Here is a 23,268-nt window from a genome sequence, read left to right on the forward strand (position 1 = left end):
CAGTTGCCATTCAGTTTTGTTTTTGTTTATATATTATTTATTTGTTTAAAACTGGCCACTGTTATTTATATTGCTTTATTGTTGTGTAAAAGAAACACTACGTACTGTTATGTTTGGCCAAAAATCTTGAATAAAATATATTTTTCAAAAAAAAGCCTGCAACAAAATGGCTGGAAGCAGCCAGACAGAGAAATACACATCACAAGATCATCCCAGAGAAGAGCAAAGGGGCCAGGGCAGGACCAACTGAAAAATTATGCCAGGTATGTGGATGGCTCAGAGTGAGCTGAGGAAGACAATGACTATGGAAATGAGTTTCTGCCCAAACCAGACCGAAACCTATTCCACTAATGGCAAACTAATTCAAACTGTCCCAATATCTGCTAGGAGCCATTTGCGAGCAATCAGGCAAGCTCCGGAGACGTCATCAGCTATTGTGAAGAAACTGATCAGGTTAACTTCTTCCTGAGGGTGATCAGCGCACCTTTTGTCTTTGAAATCGATCAGTGGGAGGAGCCAGCCGGCTCCATTGAAACATGTGCGGTTAAAGATACAGGACACAGACAAGTGAGAGAGCGAGGGGCAACACAGGTGGAGAAGGTAGTCAAGAAGGCATACGGCATGCTTGCCTTCATTGGCCGGGGCATTGAGTATAAAAATTGGCAAGTCATGTTGCAGCTGTATAGAACCTTAGTTTGGCCACACTTGGAGTATAGTGTTCAATTCTGGTTGCCACACTACAAGAAGGATGTGGAAGCTTTAGAGAGGGTGCAGAAGAGATTTACCAGGATGTTGCCTGGTATGGAGGGCATTGGCTATGAGGAGAGGTTGAATAAACTCGGTTTGTTCTCACTGGAACTACAGAGGTGGAGGGGCGACCTGATAGAGGTCTACAAAATTATGAGGGGCATAGACAGAGTGGATAGTCAGAGGCTTTTCCCCAGGGTAGAGGGGTCAATTACTAGGGGGCATAGGTTTAAGGTGCGAGGGGCAAGGTTTAGAGGAGATGTACGAGGCAAGTTTTTTACGCAGAGGGTAGTGGGTGCCTGGAACTCGCTGCCGGAGGAGGTGGTGGAAGCAGTGATGATAGTGACATTTAAGGGGCATCTTGACAAATACATGAATAGGATGGGAATAGACGGATATGGAACCCAGGAAGTGTAGAAGATTTTAGTTTAGACGGGCAGCATGGTCGGCATAGGCTTGGAGGGCCAAAGGGCCTGTTCCTGTGCTGTACTTTTCTTTGTTCTTTGTTGTTCTTTGAGGGGTGGTAAGGGACGGTATGTAACAACCTCTTGTAAAACATTGCTAAAACTGTTTAAAGTAAGGATTTTTCGCTGTGCCGTTAGTCCTAGTTCTCATAGACATAATTGCAAGTGTGTGTGTGTAGATTTCAATTTGGGTTGTGGATTTCATAATCTGGACTTCCTTTTTCTTGAATAAATTACTTAATTTTAATTCACCTTGGTTGTGGTCTCACCTGTTCCCTTATCGCTCACCCTGGCCAAGTCACACTCAAGTGCCAGGACATAATTCTGCAGTTGAGAATCTTCGAGGGGGTCCGAGTGGCTCGAAACGCTCACCCAGGAGGAACCAGCTGGGTAGGGATAAACAGGGATTCCTCCTTCTCTCTCTCTTGTGAGGCACTTGCAGTGTGGTAGTTTTCGCCACCGGCAAGAGAGAGAGTCACACAGGTGTAGGTGGCGGTCAGGATAGCTGGTGTGGCATAAGGACAGGGTCACCGGTCAGGTATAAACAGTGAGCCTCGCTCACTGTCCCTTGCGAAGTGGTCGCAGTGTGATGCTTCCGGGTCTTTGATTTCAAGGCCTGCAGGGGAGAGACACCCCCAGTTATCTGTGACACCCAATTCCAGCCTGTTGTGGGGTAAAAAGAACACCCTTCTACAGACCCAGCTCCAAATTCATATGCAGGACCTCAGACATGGTGCTGAAAAATGACCCCCAAAATGTCTCCAACTTCGGACAGGATCAAAACATATGGACATGATTGGCTGGGCCCCTCCCTCACCGCTCACAACTATTCTCCACCCCCTCAAACAGCCGGTTCATCCTCGCCTTCGTTAAATGCACCCCGTATACCACTTTTCATGAAATCAACCCCAGCCCCGCGCACAAGGCTGAGGCATTAACCCATCACAAATCTTTAGTATCAAATTCATTCCCTTTTCTCCCCATGTACACTAATCTATGTGAGCGTCAGAGTAAACTGGGAAGGCATTTAAAACGTGTAGAGTACAAGAACAAGTAAGTTATTCTCTGGGATTATTAATCACTGGGTATGCCCTGGCTGGAGGATTTTATTCAATTCTGGGTTTCTCATTTTAGGGAGGATGTGGAGAGGGTGCGGAGGTTTCCGAGAAAGCTCCGAGGGAGGAGGGATTTCAGTGAATGTGGAGAGACTGGTGAAGATGAGATTGTCCTCCTCAGAGCAGAGAAGGTTAAGGAGAGATTTAACCGAGGCGTTCAGAATCAGGTCAAGTAAATAAGGAGAAATATACCACTGGCAGGAGGTCATGACCGTTTCAGATTTTAGATCATTGGCAAAATGAGGAAACTTTTTTAAATGCAACCCATTGATGATCTGGAATGCTGTGCCTGAACGGACGGTAGAAGCAGATTCAATAATGACTTTCAAAATGGAACAGGGTAAATATTGGAAGGGAATCCATTTGCAGGGGAGTGGGACTAATTGGATAGTTCTGTGTCAGAGGGCTAGCATTGGTATAATGAGCTGAATGGCCTCCTTCTCTGCTGTGTCATTCCATAATTATAAGATTTGCATTTTGGGGGATTTAATAAGACCATGGCTGATCTGACACCCCCGTGTGTGCGTGGGTTTCCTCCGGGTGCTCCAGTTTCCTCAAACAGTCCAAAGACGTGCAGGTTAGGTGGTTTGGCTATGCTACATAGCATGTCCAAAAAGGTTAGATGGGGTTACGGGGATAGGGTGGAGATGTGGGCTTAGATAGGGTAATCTTTCCAAGGGCCGGTGCAGACCCGATGGGCCGAATGGCCCCGTTCTGCACTGTAAATTCTATGATCTAATCTCAAACCTGCATTCCGTACCCCCGATAACCTATCAACCCTTGCTCACAAAGAATCTTTATGACAAAGAGTCATTCAGACTGGAAACGTGAGCTCCCTTCTCTCTCCACAGATGCTGTCAGACCTGCTGAGATTTTCCGTTAAAGGATCTATTCACCTCTGCCTTTAAAATATTCCGCTGCCTTTTCACAAAGAGAGTTGCAGAGACCTGGGACTGTTTGAGAGAAAAATATTCCCTCCATCTCCATTTTAAACGATGACCCCTGGTTCTAGATTCTCCCACAAGAGGAAACATCCTCTCCACTCCATCAGTCAGTATCCCTCGGGATGTCCTATCTTTACCAATAAAACTCTGGAGCTTGCTGGGGGATTTAACTTTGATTGATAGCTGGGTGACCAATTAGAGGAGAATAAAGTTGGCCTCTGCACTTCCTCGGTGGAAGTGGAATCGAGTGCGGCTGAAACTGTTCCGCCTCTGCTGATTGGCAGTGTTTGGAACCAAAGAGAATGCAGATTGACAAACCAGAACCGTCTCCTTGCTTTGTCAGCCAATAAAAGGAGAGAGTAGACGGGACTTCCTGCCTTGTATTGTGACAAGGTAGAATCAGTGTCAGTTTCTGGGGTCTGTTCTGGGTTTAAATCAGTGTCAGTTTCTGGGGTCTGCCCTGGGTTTAAATCAGTGTCAGTTTCTGGGGTCTGTTCTGGGTTTAAATCAGTGTCAGTTTCTGGGGTCTGCTCTGGGTTTAAATCAGTGTCAGTTTCTGGGGTCTGTTCTGGGTTTAAATCAGTGTCAGTTTCTGGGGTCTGCTCTGGGTTTAAATCAGTGTCAGTTTCTGGGGTCTGTTCTGGGTTTAAATCTCTCCTTTCAGTTTTAGATGAATGGCTGACAGTCTGCTGGGAGAGCCACAGGCAGCCACTGCGCCTGTTTATACTGAGCTGGCAGTATTGACAAAGGGAGAGCAGCGGGAACAGGAGGGAGATGTGCAGTGGATTGGAGACGTGAATGGGGAGCTTGACAACTCCAAACCCCCAACCTCCAGTTCTCCCTGGCAGCAGAACAGCGAGTTCGCCTTCACCTGCAGAACACAGAGCTCTGGGCCTCAGCAACACACTCACAGGTAAGAGGACCGGAGAGGAATAGGGCTCACACTTGTCACTGCGTTTAGAAAGTACAGGTTTGATCAGCCGAGTTAGCTGTTTTTGAGTTGGTGGATTCAGTTGCCCAGATCCTTTACTGGACTGGATCTGGAGTAACTGCATCCAATACGAGGCACCACAGCCCAAGAAGGAGATATTTGGAGGGGTAAGCAGTGCAGATTCACTAGATTTTTACCAGGGCTAAATTATGAGACCAGATTGGGCAGCACGGTAGCACAAGTGATTCGCACTGTGGCTTCACAGTGCCAGGGTCCCAGGTTCGATTCCCCGCTGGGTCACTGCGCGGAGTCTGCACGCACTCCCCGTGCCTGCGTGGGTTTCTTCCGGGTGCTCCGGTTTCCTCCCACAGTCCAAAGACGTGCAGGTTAGGTGGGTTGGCCATGCTAAATTGCCCTTAGAGTCCAAAAAGGTCAGGAGGGGTTATTGGGTTACGGTGATAGGGTGGAAGTGAGGGCTTAAGTGGGTCGGTGCAGACTCGATGGGCCGAATGGCCTCCTTCTGCACTGTATGTTCTATTGCAGAGACTAGGCTTGTACTGTCTTGAGTATAGAAAAGTGAGGGGGTAATCTAATCCAAGTGTTTGAAATTAAAATATTTGATAAGGTAGATTGAGATGGCGGGAAGTCGGGAGCAAGGAGTCAGAATTACAGCTGGGCCATTCAGGAGCAAGTGTGATGGAATCCTGGGACTGGGAATAATTGGAGAACTGGAGATTGAGGTGGATTTTTGTTGGATTGGGTTACCAAGGGATATGGAGCAGAGAGAGGGAGATACAGAGCATCCACGCTCTGACTGAATGGTGGAGCAGAGAGAGGGGCAGAATGGCCTCCACCTGTTCTTTTGCATTTATGAGGAATGAAGATGCCTCTTGCTCAAAGCTGACTAAGATCCCATTCTTTACTGCGTTGTGTCCAGACAGGTGATTGGACATTGTGAAGACACTGAGATTGGTCCGAATGAGTCTCCCGCTCGACCAACTGAGCAATGCAGACCTGGTCTCGAGCTGCTAGATTGTGAGGAGGACGAGGAGACTAGCCAAAGGTTCATCAAGAAGCAAAGATGTTCGGCCTCCCCAGTGACCCACCGTGACTTCAATCCAGCCCCGAGCAGGCGGCCATCATACTGGGGCGACTCCTCCAGGCTGACTTTTCGATGTGAACCATTCCCATTTCCCACTGTGGCTACAGCCAGTCTCGACCACAGTGCCTCCCGACAGCCCTCCTTGTTAAGCAGCTTCCCCATTAAGCCGTTACGGAAGGAAAGCGTGCCAAATCTTCCAGCCTCAACTTCAACCCTCCCAGGGGACAATGTTCCTCCTGCCTTAGGCAGCAGTATGAAGGTGATGGGACTGTATGCTGACCTGGTTAAGGAACTGCAGGAGCAGGTGATGGAGTTGCAGCGACGTGAGCAGGCACAGGCAGAGGTGGTTTTGTTGCGAGAGCAGCGCATCAAGGTGCTGGAGAGGGAGAACCAGAGACTGAAAGATCAGCTCCAGAAACTCGAGGAGGAGAATGACCTTTTGTCCAGTGACAGCGAGCGGGGTATCCCCATGAGCGGTCTGCCGGCTGGAGCACTGGGTAATCCCTTTCACATCGTGCGAGGCACAGAAACCTCAATCACAGTGTCCTTTTAGCCTATCAGAATGAGCTATCCAATTAACCTCACTCCCTGCAAACCTTTTCCTTCCAAGTACTTATTCAATTTCCTTTTGAAAGTTCCTATTGAATCTGCTTCCACTGTCCTTCAGGCAGTGTGTTCTCAATCACAACTCTGTCCATTAAAAAAGATCCCCTCCCCTCTCCCTCTGGACATTTTTGTCAATTTGCTTAAATCTGTATCCTCGGGGGCAGCACGGTGGCGCAGTGGTTAGCCCTGCAGCCTCATGGCGCCGAGGTCCCAGGTTCGATCCCAGCTCTGGGTCACTGTCCGTGTGGAGTTTGCACATTCTCCCCGTGTCTGTGTGGGTTTCACCTCCATAACCCAAAGATGTGCAGGCTAGGTGGATTGGCCACGCTAAATTGTCCCTTAATTGGGAAAAATGAATTGGGTACTCTAAATTTTTATTAAAATTTTTTTTTTTAAAAATCTGTATCGTCGATTGACCAACACTCCTGTTGGGGAAACCATGATGCCTTATTTACTCAACCCCTCCAAATTTTGAACAACTCCTTTCAATCTCCTCTCAAACTTTTGCAGCTCCTGGGAGAATAATTCTTGCTCCGAATTCCACTATTATTAGTGTAATTTCCAATGTCACGGTGATAATCTGTGAGTTCCAATTTACCACCGCTACTCCTTTCATCAACCCCCTGCTGTTTGCACTCTCAATCCTTTCCACTTTCACCGGGAATCTGTCACTGAGGAATAACTGAGCTGGGACCCAGGAACATTGTAAACCCGCCTCACAATGAGCACCATGAATTCAATTCTTCTGTTGCTCTTCAGTCTGGATCATTTGTGTTGTATGGCGGCATATCTGGAACGCCGGGAATATTGGGGCTAACTATTATGTGAACTAGGAGTAGGCAGCCTTCTCCACATTCAGTAAGATCCAATTGTCACCCCAACCACACATTACTGCACCCCCCCCCCCCCTGTAACTTCTCACCCCCTTGCTTACCATTCTACCTCCTTAACCATTGGAACAGAATTGAGAAAGAAACCGAGGGATGTGACAGAAAAGGAAATGGGATGAATTAGAGGTTCAGGAAGAGACAGAAAGGAAAAGCAAAAAAAATTAATTAGAAAAATCTTGAACAATTTACGATCTCAGGAGCAGGCTCAAGGGTTGAAGTAGCCCATTCCTGTTCCTATTCCCGACATTTACTGCTCAGTTACAGCGTACAGCTCCCTCGACACTGTCCCCGTCAAACACTCCCAGGACAGATACAGCACGGGGTTAGCTACAGAGTAAAGCTCCCTCTACACTGTCCCCATCAAACACTCCCAGGCCAGGTACAGCACGGGGTTAGATACAGAGTAAAGCTCCCTCTACACTGTCCCCATCAAACACTCCCAGGACAGGTACAGCACGGGGTTAGATACAAAGTAAAGCTCCCTCTACACTGTCCCCATCAATCACTCCCAGGGCAGGTACAGCACGGGGTTAGATACAGAGTAAAGCTCCCTCTACACTGTCCCCATCAATCACTCCCAGGGCAGGTACAGCACGGGGTTAGATACAGAGTAAAGCTCCCTCTACACTGTCCCCAACAAACACTCCCAGGACAGGTACAGCACGGGGTTAGATACAGAGTAAAGCTCCCTCTACACTGTCCCCAACAAACACTCCCAGGACAGGTACAGCACGGGGTTAGATACAGAGTAAAGCTCCCTCTACACTGTCCCCATCAAACACTCCCAGGACAGGTACAGCACGGGGTTAGATACAAAGTAAAGCTCCCTCTACACTGTCCCCATCAATCACTCCCAGGGCAGGTACAGCACGGGGTTAGATACAATGTAAAGCTCCCTCTACACTGTCCCCATCAATCACTCCCAGGGCAGGTACAGCACGGGGTTAGATACAGAGTAAAGCTCCCTCTACACTGTCCCCAACAAACACTCCCAGGACAGGTACAGCACGGGGTTAGATACAAAGTAAAGCTCCCTCTACACTGTCCCCATCAATCACTCCCAGGGCAGGTACAGCACGGGGTTAGATACAGAGTAAAGCTCCCTCTACACTGTCCCCAACAAACACTCCCAGGACAGGTACAGCACGGGGTTAGATACAGAGTAAAGCTTCCTCTACACTGTCCCCATCAAACACTCCCAGGACAGGTACAGCACGGGGTTAGATACAAAGTAAAGCTCCCTCTACACTGTCCCCATCAATCACTCCCAGGGCAGGTACAGCACGGGGTTAGATACAGAGTAAAGCTCCCTCTACACTGTCCCCAACAAACACTCCCAGGACAGGTACAGCACGGGGTTAGATACAGAGTAAACTCCCTCTACACTGTCCCCAACAAACACTCCCAGGACAGGTACAGCACAGGGTTAGATACAGAGTAAAGCTCCCTCTACACTGTCCCCATCAATCACTCCCAGGGCAGGTGCAGCACGGGGTTAGATACAGAGTAAAGCTCCCTCTACACTGTCCCCAACAAACACTCCCAGGACAGGTACAGCACGGGGTTAGATACAGAGTAAAGCTCCCTCTACACTGTCCCCATCAAACACTCCCAGGCCAGGTACAGCACGGGGTTAGATACAGAGTAAATCTCCCTCTACACTGTCCCCATCAAACACTCCCAGGACAGGTACAGCACAGGGTTAGATACAGAGTAAAGCTCCCTCTATACTGTCCCCATCAAACACTCCCAGGACAGGTACAGCACGGGGTTAGATACAGAGTAAATCTCACTCACTCTCAGCTCGGGCAGCATGGTGGCACACTGGTTAGCACTGCTGCCTCACAGCACCAGGCAACCGGGTTCGATTCGATGACCCCGGCCATTGCACGAATGCCACCTCTATGGTGACGGCGGGGTGAGTGTGTCACTTTACACCCAGTTTCGGGTCAGCAACCGGAAAGGTGGCGGGGTCCGGGACTGGTGGAGGCCGAAGAGGCCACCACTCCCGCATAGGTGGCTCTGGTCGGCCCAGCCACTGGCTTGGGGAGTGGCCACAGGGCAAGTGCCACGCCCACCCCAATGTGGGCTTTGTCGTGTTGTAATTGAAGGAGAATAGACAGTGGGGGTGAGGGGGGTAGTTGGGGAAGAGCGAGGGTGAATGACGTACTCTTTCCCCCTAGGAAGGTCTATGGAGGAGGGAGGGAAGGAAGGGAAGAGAGAGCAAGGGACACAGCGGGAGGAGGAGGATAGCGACACAGGAGGGTGGGGCACAGTGGATGGATTGGTGCCTGAGTTGGGAGACTCCAGTGAAGCTGGAGGGTGGGAGGTTTGGGGAGTGTAGGCAGATCCTCAGCCTGGGATGGGGTCCGGCAGAAACACAGTCCGTGCTCCCACCCTAGGTTGGCCATACTGAGGTAAGTGGCGCTGGTTTGCGAGGTCTTCGGCCGAGGTAGGGCTCAGCAGAAACACAGTCCGTGTTCCCCTGGAACGACCACCCAGTGGACACGGCCTCCTCCCTTCACCCCGGGAGGGGCTCAGCAAACACACTGTCCACTGGATCCCTCCCGTCCTGGAGCCAGCACACCGGGTGGAATAAGGAAGCTTCTTCCTTGCCGAAGGCAGTTGTCGATAGTTGGGAGAACTGGGCCGGTTGGGGCCTTCAACCTGGGCCCAGCAAACAAGCAATCCAATGGGCTTTACTCCCACCATGATTTTGCAGTCGCCTCCTTGTTGTTCTTCTCTCCTCCTTCCTTCCCTCACTTCTCCTTCCTCCAGGCAGCTCAACAGCAGCCAGCACTGGAAACAAGCAGCAAACTGAGCAACCGCAGCAGCAGACAGAGAGAGCAGCAGCAGACAGAGAGAGAGCAGCAGCAGAGAGAGAGCAGCAGCAGACAAAGAGAGAGCAGCAGCAGAGAGAGAGCAGCAGCAGCAACAGCAGCAGAGAGAGAGCAGCAGCAGACAGAGAGAGAGCAGCAGCAGAGAGAGAGCAGCAGCAGCAACAGCAGCAGAGAGAGAGCAGCAGCAGACAGAGAGAGAGAGCAGCAGCAGACAGAGAGAGAGCAGCAGCAGACAGAGAGAGGGAGAGAGCAGCAGCAGCAGCAGAGAGAGAGAGAGAGAGAGCAGCAGCAGAGAGAGAGAGAGAGAGAGAGCAGCAGCAGACAGAGAGAGAGCAGCAGCAGACAGAGAGAGAGCAGCAGCAGACAGAGAGGGAGAGAGCAGCAGCAGCAGGAGAGAGAGAGCAGCAGCAGCAGGAGAGAGAGAGCAGCAGCAGACAGAGAGAGAGCAGCAACAGCAGCAGCAGACAGAGAGAGAGCAGCAGCAGAGAGAGAGAGAGAGAGAGCAGCAGCAGACAGAGAGAGAGCAGCAGCAGCAACAGCAGCAGAGAGAGAGCAGCAGCAGACAAAGAGAGAACAGCAGCAGAGAGAGAGCAGCAGCAACAGCAGCAGAGAGAGAGCAGCAGACAGAGAGAGAGAGAGAGCAGCAGCAGACAGAGAGAGAGAGCAGCAGCAGACAGAGAGAGAGCAGCAGCAGACAGAGAGAGGGAGAGAGCAGCAGCAGCAGAGAGAGAGAGAGAGAGCAGCAGCAGAGAGAGAGAGAGAGAGCAGCAGCAGAGAGAGAGAGAGAGAGAGCAGCAGCAGCAGACAGAGAGAGAGCAGCAGCAGACAGAGAGGGAGAGAGCAGCAGCAGCAGGAGAGAGAGAGCAGCAGCAGACAGAGAGAGAGCAGCAACAGCAGCAGACAGAGAGAGCAGCAGCAGACAGAGAGAGAGCAGCAGCAGACAGAGAGAGAGCAGCAGCAGACAGAGAGAGAGCAGCAGCAGACAGAGAGAGAGCAGCAGCAGACAGAGAGAGCAGCAGCAGACAGAGAGAGAGCAGCAGCAGACAGAGAGAGAGCAGCAGCAGACAGAGAGAGAGCAGCAGCAGACAGAGAGAGAGCAGCAGCAGACAGAGAGAGAGCAGCAGCAGACAGAGAGAGAGCAGCAGCAGACAGAGAGAGAGAGAGAGCAGCAGACAGAGAGAGAGAGAGAGAGCAGCAGCAGACAGAGAGAGAGAGCAGCAGCAGCAACAGCAGCAGAGAGAGAGAGAGAGAGCAGCAGCAGACAGAGAGAGAGCAGCAGCAGACAGAGAGAGAGCAGCAGCAGACAGAGAGAGAGCAGCAGCAGACAGAGAGAGAGCAGCAGCAGACAGAGAGAGAGCAGCAGCAGACAGAGAGAGAGCAGCAACAGACAGAGAGAGAGAGCAGCAGCAGCAACAGCAGCAGAGAGAGAGCAGCAGCAGACAGAGAGAGAGAGAGAGCAGCAGCAGACAGAGAGAGAGAGAGAGGGAGAGAGCAGCAGCAGCAGCAGAGAGGGAGAGAGAAGCAGCAGCAGAAAGAGAGAGGGAGAGAGCAGCAGCAGAGAGAGAGAGAGCAGCAACAGTAGCAGAGAGAGAGAGAGAGGGAGGGAGAGGGAGAGAACAGCAGCAGCAGAGAGAGAGAGGGAGGGAGAGAGCAGCAGCAGAGAGAGAGAGAGCAGCAACAGTAGCAGAGAGAGAGGGAGGGAGAGGGAGAGAGCAGCAGAGAGAGAGAGAGAGGGGGGGAGAGAGCAGCAGCAGAGAGAGAGAGATAGCAGCAACAGTAGCAGAGAGAGAGAGAGAGAGAGGGAGGGAGAGGGAGAGGGAGAGAACAGCAGAGAGAGAGAGGGAGGGAGAGAGCAGCAGCAGCCACTCTCCATCACAGTAACAACCTCACAACTCCAAAGTCTGCACTGGGAGTGTCTATTCGGATTGGCCATGCAAAATTACCCCTTGGTGGTCGAAGGTGTGCAGGTTAGGTAGTTTTGGAGATCAGGCGGGGGAGTGGGTCTGGGTGCGGTACTCTTCAGAGGGTTGGTGCAGACTTGATGGGTCGAATGGCCTCCTTCTGCACTGTGGGGATTCTTAGAACATAGAACGTACAGTGCAGAAGGAGGCCATTCGGCCCATCGAGTTTGCACCGACACACTTGAACCCTCACTTCCAGCCTATCCCCGTAACCCAATAACCCCTCCTAACCTTTTTGGACACTAAGGGCAATTTATCATGGCCAATCCACCCAACCCCCACATCTTTGGACTGTGGGAGGAAACCGGAGCACCCGGAGGAAACCCACGCAGACACGGGGAGAACGTGCAGACTCTGCACATGACCCAGCGGGGAATCAAACCTGGGACCCTGGCGCTGTGAAGCCACAGTGCTAACCACTATGCTACCGTGCTGCCATTCTATGATGCTAAAGACCGATACAGCTGGGGAGGTTGTTTTGAGATTGCAATTGTGCAGTACTGGACTGATACCAGCAGAGAGCCCTAGTGAGCTGCGTTGGTCAATGCTTCTCTCCAATGACTGGGGGGCAGTACAGCTGTCAACATGGCCGCTCATTGAGTCGCCTAATGACAGCACTCCATTCAGCTCATCTTGTCAGAGGTAATTCTTTGAAAAAGGAAATGAAAACTAATCTCACAGCCATGCATTCTACCTATAGCCTGCATCTTCCTTTGGTACATGGGTCGGCACGGTGGCACAGTGGTTAGCACTGCTGCCTCACAGCGCCAGGGACCCAGGTTTGATTCCCGGCTTGGGTCACTGTCTGTGCGGAGTCTGCACGTCCTCCCCGTGTCTGCGTGGGTTTCCTCCGGGTGCTCCGGTTTCCTCCCACAGTCCAAAGATGTGGTTAGGTGGATTGGCCATGATCCGTACATGGGGGTAACGCAGATTGAGCGGGGGAATGGGCCTCGGTAGGGTGCTCGTTCGGAGGGTCGGTGCAGACACGGGGAGGACGTGCAGACTCCGCACAGACAGTGACCCAAGCCGGAATCGAACCTGGGACCCTGGAGCTGTGAAGCAATTGTGCTATCCACAATGCTACCATGCTGTATATGATGAACATGTTTTGTTTGCCATTATATATATTTTTAAGATGAACTTTGGTCAGGGGTTCATCCTCGCACTTCCCAACCAAAAGGTTGTGAGGTTCAATTGCCACTCCGGAGCCTTGAGTAGCTGATCAAGGCTGACAATCGTGTGCGGTACCAAGGTGGTGATGCACTGGCACGAGATGCCTTCTCCCAGGAGAGGTGTTCAATCGAGGGCCCGTCTTTTCTGTCCAGTGAATGCAAGAGATCCCGTGACCACTATTTTGAAGAAGAGCAGGGATGTGCCCTCCGTGTCCCGGCCAATATGTGTCCCTGGATGAACAGACGCAGATTATTTGTCTCGTTGATCTTTGTGGGATCTTTTTTTTTGTTAATAATATTTTACGAAGGTATTTGAAAATTTTTATGACAGTAACAAAAACAATAACATCAACTTGGTAAAATAAAGACCCCACCCCCCAATCTTCTCACACCTCAACCATACAACAACAATTCCCCCCCCCCCCGGAATACTGCATCTGCTGACATTTTTAATTTCCCCCGAGAAAGTCGACGAACGGCTGCCCCCTCCGGGAGAACCCCAACATTGACCCTCTTAAGGCAAACTTTATTTTCTCGAGACTGAGGAACCCAGACACGTCACTAACCCAGGTCTCTACACTCGGGGGCTTCGAGCCCCTCCACATTAACAAGATCCGTCTCCGGGCTACCAGGGAGGCAAAGGCCAGGACATCGGCCTCTTTCACTCCCTGAACTCCCGGCTCTTCCGACCCTCCAAAGATCGCCACCTCCGGACTCGGCACCACCCGTGTTTTCAGCACCGTGGACATTGCCTTAGCAAAACCCTCTGAGCTTCGGGCATGCCCAAAACTTGTGGACATGATTTGCTGGGCTTCCCACGCACCTCGCACACCTATCCTCTACCCCGAAAAACTTGATCATCCTAGCTACTGTCATCTGTGCCCGGTGGACTACCTTAAATTGTATCAGGCTAAGCCTGGCGCACGATGAGGAGGTATTAACCCTGCTTAGGGCATCCGCCCATAGACCCGCCTCTATCCTAGCTCGTCCTCCCACTTGCCCTGAAGCTCCTCCACCGGAGTTTCCTCCGTCTCCGAAAGCTCCTGGTAAATATCCGATACCTTCCCCTCTCCCACCCAGGTACTGGAGACTACTCTGTCCTGTATCCCCCGTGGCGGCAGCAGCGGGAAGGCCGGCACCTGCTTTCTCAGGAAGTCTCGCACCTGCAAATACCTGAAACCATTCCCTGCTGGCAATTTAAATTTATCCTCCAAAGCTGTCAAGCAGGGGAAGCTCCCGTCTATAAATAGATCCCCATCCTTCCGATTCCTGCCCCTGCCAACTCCGGAACCCGCCATCTAGCCTACCCGGTACAAACCTGTAAATCGGGGTCCAAACCGATGCTCCCTCCACTCTCTTAATATCTCCTCTGCTGCCCCCAGATCCTCAGAGCCGCCACTACCACCGGACTTGTGGAGTATCGGGCCGGCGAGAACGGCAGAGGTGCCATTACCAATGTTCCCAGACTGGTGTCTTTACATGACGCCCCCTCCATCCGCTTCCATGCCGACTCCCCCCCCCACTACCCACTTCCTGACCATGGTTATATTAGCCGCCCAGTAGTAATTGCAGAAGTTCGGCAGCGCCAACCCACCCTCCCCCCGACTGCGCTCCAGCAACACGTTCTTCACTCGCGGGGTTTTACCCGCCCACACAAAGCCCAAAATAATCTTATTCACCCGCTTAAAAAAGGCCCTCGGGGTGAAGATGGGGAGGCACTGAAAGACAAACAGAAATCTGGGGAGGACCGTCATTTTCACGGTCAGTACCCTCCCCGCCAGTGACAGCGGGAGCATGTCCCATCTCTTAAAGTCCTCTTCCATTTGTTCTACCAACTGGGATAGGTTTAACTTGTGTAGTACCTCCCATTTCCGGGCCTTCTGGATTTCCAGATACCGAAAGCTCTTCCCTACCATTCTAAGCGGCAGCTCTCCCAGTCTCTCCTCCTGTCCTCTTGCCTGAATCGCAAACATCTCGCTTTTCCCCAGGTTCAATTTACACCCCAAAAATTGCCAAATTCCCCCAAGATTTCCCCCATCCACTCCAACGGATCCGAAATGTACAAGAGCAGGTCATCTGCGTAGAGCGAGACCCTGTGCTCCCCCCCCCCCCCCCGAACAAGCCCTTTCCAGTTCCTAGAGGTTCTTAACGCCATGGCCAATGGCTCTATGGCCAGAGCAAACAGTAACGGGGAGAGGGGGCACCCTTGCCTCGTCCCTCGGTGTAGTTCAAAATACCCTGACCTCAGCCGGTTCGGACACACACTCGCTACTGGTGCCTGACAGAGCAACCGCCCCCAGTCAATAAAGACCTCACCAAACCCAAACCTTCCCAGCGCCTCCCACAGGTAATTCCACTCCACCCGATCAAAAGCCTTCTCCGCATCCATTGCTACCACCACCTCCGCCTCCTCTCCTTCTGAGGGCATCATAATAACATTTAGAAGCCTTCGAACATTGGCCTTGAGTTGCCTGCCCTTAACAAATCCCGTCTGGTCTTCCCCCATCACCCCCGGGACACAGTCCTCTATCCTTGTGGCCAGTATCTTAGCCAGCAGTTTGGCATCCACATTCAGTCGAGAAATCGGCCTGTATGACCCGCATTGCTCCAGATCCTTCTTCCGTTTCAGGATCAATGAAATCGAGGCCTGCGACATTGTTGGGGGGAGGACTCCCTTCTCTCTTGCTTCGTTAAATGTCCTCACCAGCAGTGGACTCAATATCTCTGAAAACTTCTTATAGAATTCCACCGGGTAGCCGTCAGGCCCCGGGGCCTTGCCCGACTGCATGCCCTCCAGCCCCTTGATTATTTCCTCAATCTCAATTGGGGCTCCCAGCCCTTCCACCAGGTCCTCCTCCACCCTCGGGAACCTCAACTGATCCAGAAATTGCCTCATCCCCTCCACCCCAGCCGGGGGTTCCGACTCATAGAATTTACGATAAAAGTCCTTAAACACCTTGTTCACCCCCGCTGGGTCCAGGACAGTATTACCGTCTCTACCCTTTACTTTATCTATCTCCCTGGCCGCCTCCCTTTTCCTGAGCTGGTGCGTCAACATTCTGCTTGCCTTTTCCCCTTACTCATTAATCCCCCCCCTTGCCTTCCTCAACTGTTCCACTGCGTTCCCTGTGGTCAACATCCCAAACTCCACCTGTCATCTCCGCAGTAGCCCTGCGTCCAGGACCTCCGAGTATCTCCTGTCCACCTGGAGTATCTCCTCCACTAATCTGTCCCTCTCAGCCCGTTCCGCCTTTTCTCTGTGGGCCCGTATCGAGATTAATTCCCCTCTGACTACTGCCTTCAGAGCTTCCCCGACCGTTGCTGCAGAGACCTCCCCCGTATCATTTGTTTCCAGGTAGTTCTGGATGGACTTGTTAACCCGCCCACAGACCGCCTCGTCCGCTAGCAACCCCACATCCAGTCTCCACAGCAGGCGTTGCTCCCTCTCTCCACACTAACCCGTAGATCCACCCAATGCGGGGCATGATCCGACACTGCGATTGCCGAGTACTCAGTATCCACCACCTTCGGTATTAGCGCCCTGCTCAGAACAAAAAAGTCGATGCGAGAGTACACCTTGTGGACATGTGAAAAAAAGGAGAACTCCTTTGTCCTCGGCCGTGCAAACCTCCCTGGGTCTACTCCCCCCATCTGTTCCATAAACCCCTTCAATTCCTTTGCCGCAGCCGGCCTCCTCCCTGTCCTGGATTTTGACCGGTCCAATTCCAGATCAATGACTGTATTGAATCCCCTCCCATGATCAGGTTATGTGACTCTAAGTCTGGGATCTTACCTAACACCCGCCTCATAAATTCCACGTCGTCCCAATTCGGAGCCTATTTGTTCACAAGTACCACTCGCACCCCCTCCAGCTTCCCACTCACCATTATGTCATTGTGTACCTTCCCCCCATGTGTGACACGATTCTCCCAGCCTCGAATACCCCTCGTTTGCTGATCAAGATCGCTCTCCCTCTGGTCTTTGAGTCCAGTCTGGAGTGGAACACTTGGCTAACCCACCCCTTCCTCAATCTCGTCTGGTCTGCAACCTTTAGGTGTGTCTCTTGTAGCATTGCCACTTCCACCTTCAGTTCCCTCAAATGCGTGAACACGCGAGCCCTCTTGACCGGCCCATTCAGTCCTCTCACATTCATGTGATCAGCCTGGATGGGGGGCTTCCAAACCCCCCCCCCCCCGACTAGCCATCGCCCTTTTTAGGCCAGCCTCGAGCTTGCGCCCCCCGCTTCCTCGAGTCTTCACTCGGGCTGTCGTCGTTCCCGACCTCCCATTTGTCCCCTAGTAACAGTTCCTCCCCTGTCAGCAAAGCAGCTCCCCCCCCCCCCACACCCCAGCAACTAGAAACCCAATCCCCCAAGTCAAGCTCCAGCTTAACACCTGCTCACCCCCCACTGCGCCTCCGAGCGTCAGCTGACCCATGCTGACTCGGTAGCTCCCGCCCCTGGCACCAAGCAGTCTGTCTCCCTATTGTACTCTCCTCTCTTTCCCCCCCCCCACATGAATAAACATTTTAAAAGCATCACATTCCCCAGTAAACACAGAGAAAAAAAATCAGTGATGAAACAATCACTTTAGAAAAATAGTCACCCAAAAAGCAGAACTAAATTCAAAGCCCATTCCCCCCCCCCCCCAAAAAAAAAACCAGGTCCTGCGAGACAGGTCAACCTTTAACCATCCACACAGCCCATTACTTCACATAGAGCTACTTACATTTATACAATCCAGCACCACAAATCGCTGCCACAGTACTTCTCCAAGGCTTAAGTGTCTTTTAATTTGCCTCCAGCTTCATTTCTTTAATAAAGGTCCTACGTCGTCTGGCGTTTCAAAGTAGAAGTCCTGTTCCTCATGTGTGACCCACAGGCGGGCTGGGTACAGCATCCCGAACTTCACCCCCTTCTTAAAGAGGGTCGTTTTTGCCCGATTGAACCCAGCTCGCCTCTTGGCCAAATCCACTCCCAGGTCCTGATAAATACGCAGCTCACAGTTCTCCCACTTGCTGCTCCGTTCTTTCTTGGCCCACCGCAAAACGTGTTCCTTGTCCATGAACCGGTGAAAGCGTACCTCCATGGTCCTCGGCGGCTCGTTCGCTCTGGGCTTCCTCGCGAGGGCTCTGTGCGCTCTGTCCACTTCCAGGGGCCGAGGGAACGCCCCAGCCCCCATCAACTTCTCCAGCAAGTTCGTCACATAGGCCCTCGCATCCGATCCCTCACTGCCTTCAGGGAGGCCAACAATCCTGAGATTCTGCCTCCTGGACCTATTCTCCAGGTCCTCCAGCTTCTCCTGCATTCTTTTCTGGCCGTCGTTCATCATCTCCAACTTGCTTTCCAGCACGGTTATATGCTCCTCGTGCTCGGACAACTTTTGATCGACCTCCCGGATTGCTCTCCCGTGGGTTTCCTGATTCTGAACCACTTGATCAATCGAAGCCTTCATCGGGTCCAGTGTGTCCTTCTTCAGCTCGGCGAAGCAATCCTCGGAAAACTTCACCAGCTGCTCCGTCGACCACTGTGCCGTCTCCGCACGGCTCTTGCCCTCCGCCATGCTGTCCCGTGTTACCAGCTCTGCTTGCGTCTCCCTTATAGGAATTTGTTGTCTCACACGGCCACTTCTGGTCCAATTCTCCGTACACCGGAGGGGGATTCCTCCTTACTGTCTCACTCTTCACCGAATTATCCCATAAAATCCCCCCAAAAATGGGGGGAAAAGTCAGTTGCAGGCGGGAGCTATCGAATGTGCGACCTGCCCCTCCATGGCCGCCACCGGAAGTCCCTTTGTGGGATCTTTCTGTGTGCAAATTGGTTGCCGTGTTTTCCGCATTGCACCAGTGACTTGATCAATCCATCATTATCAATAAAGCACTTTGGAACATCCTGATGTTGTGAAAGGGGCGATATAAAAGCAAGTTTTATTATTTCTTTCTTCAGATGCATCCAAAAAGAGTCTAAAATTCTTGAGGGACCTTGTTGAACTGCTGGAATCCAATATGGGAACCCAGGTAAGTGCTGATGTTTCTAAACAGAGTCCCTAAGAATATAGGAACAGGTGGAGGCCATCCAGCCTCTCTAGTTGGCTCTGCTGGTCAATGGGGTTGTGACTGATACACCAGCCACCTTGCCTCGGTGAAAATGAAAATCGTTCATTGTCACAAGTAGGCTTCAAATGAAGTTACTGTGAAAAGCCCCTAGTCGCCACATTCCGGCACCTGTTCGGGGAGGCTGGTACGGGAATTGAACCGTGCTGCTGGCCTGCCTTGGTCTGCTTGCAAAGCCAGTGATTTAGCCCAGTGAGCTAAACCAGAATTCCTTTCACAGAATCACAGAAAAACACGGCCCATCGAGTTTGAACCTCTACATGAAAGGCACCTGGTCTGCCGATCCTAACCCCATTTGCCAGCACTTGGCCCATAGCCTGAATATTAAGACGTGCCAAGTGCTCATCCAGTCTTGTCTAGCACAAATTGATCAATTTCTGGTTTAAAATTATTACCTGAGCTTCTCTGGCGTCTTTAGCACCACTAACCCTGTGGACTGTTAATCTCTGTCTTATTTGTAATCTCAGAATGCAGTGCCTGACGATACGTTCCCAGCTGTTTCACTGGGTCTGCTTGCTGAGGAGACTTTTGCCCCTGTCGAGCCGTACAGGGAGATTAATGACAATATCAGTGTCACCACTTGGGACAGGGTGGAAAAGAGGTTTACCAGTCCCTTCGGGCACCAGGAAATTCAGACGCTGAGCGATGCTGTGAAGGACAACCTGCCAGATGGTTCACCGGTCTGGGCCTGTGCCTTTGAGGTATGGTCGGTCAGCCCCCTCTTCTGTTTAATGTGAAAGAAAGTGACTGTTTCAGACTTCCATGTTAATGCTACCTCTTAATTTACACATCCCAACTCTTGTCTGTTTGTTCTCGTCGTAAATCACGTCAAAATCAGTTCACCTATAATTCCTCTAACCTCATAATTCCCCAAACTGAATCATCTCCCATACCCCCAAACCCGGGCAACACGGTAGCATAGTGGTTAGCATAGTTGCTTCACAGCTCCAGGGTCCCAGGTTCGATTCCGGCTTGGGTCACTGTCTGTGCGGAGTCTGCACGTTCTCCCCCTGTGTGCGGGGGCTTCCTCCGGATGCTCCGGTTTCCACCCACAGTCCAAAGGTGTGCGGGTTAGGTGGATTGGCCATGATAAACTGCCCTTCGAGTCCCAAAAAGGTTAAGTGGGGGTTACTGGGTTATGGGGATAAGGTAGATACATGGGCTTGAGTAGGGTGCTCTTTGGAAGGGCCGGTGCAGACTCGATGGGCCGAATGGCCTCCTTCTGCACTGTAAATTCTAAGATTCTAACCCTCTGAGATCTCTGTTCTCCTCCACTTCTGCCTTCTTGTGTCTGCGCTTTTGCTCATGCCGACTTCAGCTGCCTGGACCCTGAACTCTGGGATTACCTCCCAAATATTTTGGCCTTTCTACCACCTTCTCGTCCACTCGGAGGTTGCTTAAAACCTACCTGTTTGACTGAGCTTTTGGGAGCCTGACACTAATATCTTTATGGTTCAATGTCAGTTTTTATCTTATTATGCTCCTGTGAAACACCGTTGTTGTTTTAGTACGTTAAAGATGCTTTACAAATATCAAAGGCACTACAGAATTGCAAGTTTACTTCCTTGTTGACCAGGCAAACGGGAGACCCAAGTCTGAGGTGACCCCCGGATCTGGTGTGTATCTGACCAACAGAGAACTGGATGAACTCTCCCACCTCCCACGGGATAAACCGAAGCTGATGACTCGGAAGCTCCTGGGATATTTATTTTCAGATCAGACCTTAGCGAGGTCATCAGCTCGGGGAAAACGCATTGCCCACAACAAGACCACCATGGAGAAGCCAATTTGCCTCCACTCTGCAGTCACCTCTGCCATAAAAGGTAAGGAGACTGGTGAAGGACGAGCTTGCAGTTTCACCATATTCCTGCTGGTGGTGCTGCTGAGAACCTGGCCCAGCTGCTCCCCCAGCTGGGTATTTGTGGCACTGCAGCAAGTGTCAATTCCATTTTATATACAGGTGTATAGTTTTAAATGTGTTAGAATTCCTGTGGTTTTTTTTTAAACTCACAGCAAATAAACACCCAGGGCAACATTCTTCCCAACAATCGACTATACAGTGTTCCCCGCCCCCCCCCCCCCCCATCCTGTGACGAACAGCTCCTCAAACACAGTCACAAACATCCCCCACCTTTTCTCAAACTCCCCTGCTGAGCCCCTTAACTCATACTTTATCTTCTCTAACCGCAGGAAGTCATACAGGTCACCCTACCATGCTGCTACCCCCGGTGGCGATTCCGACCGCCACTCCAGCAAAATTTGTCACCGTGCAATCAGAGAGGCGAAGGCCATGACATCGGCCTTCCTCCTCTCCATGAGCTCCGGCTTCTCTGAAACCCCAAATATCGCCACCAAAGGGTCCGGGTCCACTCCCTCCTCCACTATCCTGGCTAAGACCGCAAGCACTCCCGCCCAGAATCTTCCCAATTTTTCACAACCCCAAAACATGTGCGCATGATTCACTGGCCCCCGCCCACACCTCTCACACTCATCTGCTACCCCCTGAAAGAACCCACTCATTCTCGCCAGAGTCATATGCACCCTGTGCACCTTAAACTGTATCAGGCTCATCCTGGCACAAGAGGAGGTCCCGTTTACCCTTCGCAGTGCCTCACTCCATACTCCCCAATTGATCTCCCCTCCCAACTCCACTTCCCATTTCTCCTTGATCTTCACCACGCGCTCGCCTCCCTGCTCCCCCAGCCACTTATACATATCCCCAATTCTTCCCTCCTCTTCCACATCCGGAAGCAGCAGTCGCTCCAGCAGGGTGTATCCCGGCAACCTAGGAAACCCCTTCCAGACCTTTCATGGAAAGTCCCTAACCTGTAGATACCTGAACTCACGACCCCTCGGCAGCTCTACCCTCTCCCTTAGCTCCTCCAGACTGGCGAACCCTTCCTCCAAATACAAATCCCTCACCTTGACCAGCCCCACATCCCTCCACCTCCTGTATACACTATCCATCCCCCCCGGCTCAAACCCATGATTCTCGCACAGCGGCGTTAGCACCGACATCCCTTCCACCCTAAAATGCCTCCTCAGCTGATTCCATATCTTCACCGTGGACTGCACCACTGGGCTCCCTGAATACCTTCTCGGAGCCATTGGCAATGCTGCCGTCACCATAGCCCTCAAACTAGGCCCCTTACAAGATTCCTCCTCCATCCTAACCCACTCTACCCCTTCTCCTTCCCACCACCGCCGCACCTTGTCCACATTCGCCGCCCAATAATAATGAAGCAAGTTTGGCAACGCCAACCCCCCCTGCTGCCTCTGTAGCAGGGTCCTCCCCACCCTCGGCACCTTCCCCGCCCATACAAAGTCAGAGATGATTGTGTCCACTTTCTGAAAAAGGGCCTTTGGTATAAAGATCGGGAGAGCCTGAAAGATAAACAAGAACCTCGGCAGAATATTTATTTTCACCACTCGGACCCTCCCCGCCAACGTTAAGTGCAGTGTATCCCACCTCTTAAGATCCTCCCTGACCTCCTCCACCAGCTTCGTTAAGTTCCACTTATGGAGCCCCGTCCATTCCCTCGCTACCTGAATCCCCAAGTACCTAAACCTGTCCCTCGCTACCGTAAATGGCATCCCCCCTAAATTAGCCCGCTGTGCCAGCTCATTCACCGGGAATACCTCGCTTTTCCCTACATTCAGCTTGGATCCTGAGAACCCTCCAAACCTCCCCAACAGGCCCATAATCATTCTCATACTCTCCAATGGATCCAAAACATACAGCAAGAGCTCATCGGCATAGAGCGACACCCGATGCTCCCTCTGTCCCCTCATTATCCCCTGCCACTCTGCCGACCCCCTGAGAGCCATCGCCAATGGCTGTATGGCCAACGCAAACAGCAGCGGCGACAGCGGGCACCCCTGCCTCGTACCCCTGTGTAAGTCAAAGCTTTGTGAGCTCATATCATTCGTCCTCACCCTCGCTCTTGGCGCCACATACAGCAACCGCACCCATGCCACAAATCGCGGCCCAAACCCAAACCTTCCCAAAACTTCGAACAAGTACCGCCACTCCACCCGATCAAATGCTTTCTCCGCGTCCATGGACACCACCACCTCCGGTATCAGAGCTCTCGACGGATTCATCACCACATTCAACAGCGTCTTATATTACTCGCGAGCTGCCTGCCCTTCACGAAGCCTGTTTGATCTTCTGCAACCAGCCCTGCGGGACAATCCTCCATCCTCCCCGCCAGCAACTTAGCCAATACTTTCACATCCGTGTTCAATACTGATATGGGTCTATACGGCCCACATTCCACCGGATCCTTCCCTTTTTTGGGGATTAGTGTGATTACTGCCTGCTTCATCGTCCCCGGCAACTCCCCCTTCTCCAGCGCTTCATTAAACGCCCCCAACAGATGTGG

At 51.8% G+C, this 23,268-nt stretch overlaps 1 protein-coding gene across 4 annotated transcripts in view; it reads left to right on the top strand.

Moving 5' to 3' along the window:
• LOC140398661 (uncharacterized) overlaps nucleotides 1-23,268 on the top strand; it is a 54,737-nt gene that overhangs the window by 25,211 nt on the left and 6,258 nt on the right. For 2 of the 4 annotated variants that reach the window (XM_072487579.1, XM_072487577.1), the window contains 5 exons: nucleotides 3,935-4,183; nucleotides 5,139-5,800; nucleotides 18,717-18,787; nucleotides 19,351-19,584; nucleotides 20,460-20,706. In XM_072487579.1, coding sequence (XP_072343680.1) covers nucleotides 3,945-4,183; nucleotides 5,139-5,800; nucleotides 18,717-18,787; nucleotides 19,351-19,584; nucleotides 20,460-20,706 — 1,453 coding nt within the window. In that variant the 5' untranslated portion in view covers nucleotides 3,935-3,944. Of the gene's footprint in view, nucleotides 1-155; nucleotides 264-3,934; nucleotides 4,184-5,138; nucleotides 5,801-18,716; nucleotides 18,788-19,350; nucleotides 19,585-20,459; nucleotides 20,707-23,268 lie in introns of all 4 variants that reach the window. The other 2 variants (XM_072487578.1, XM_072487580.1) reach the window with 2 other exon arrangements.

Source organism: Scyliorhinus torazame, chromosome 21, assembly GCF_047496885.1.
Source record: "Scyliorhinus torazame isolate Kashiwa2021f chromosome 21, sScyTor2.1, whole genome shotgun sequence".
Taxonomy (NCBI): Eukaryota; Metazoa; Chordata; class Chondrichthyes; order Carcharhiniformes; family Scyliorhinidae; genus Scyliorhinus; species Scyliorhinus torazame.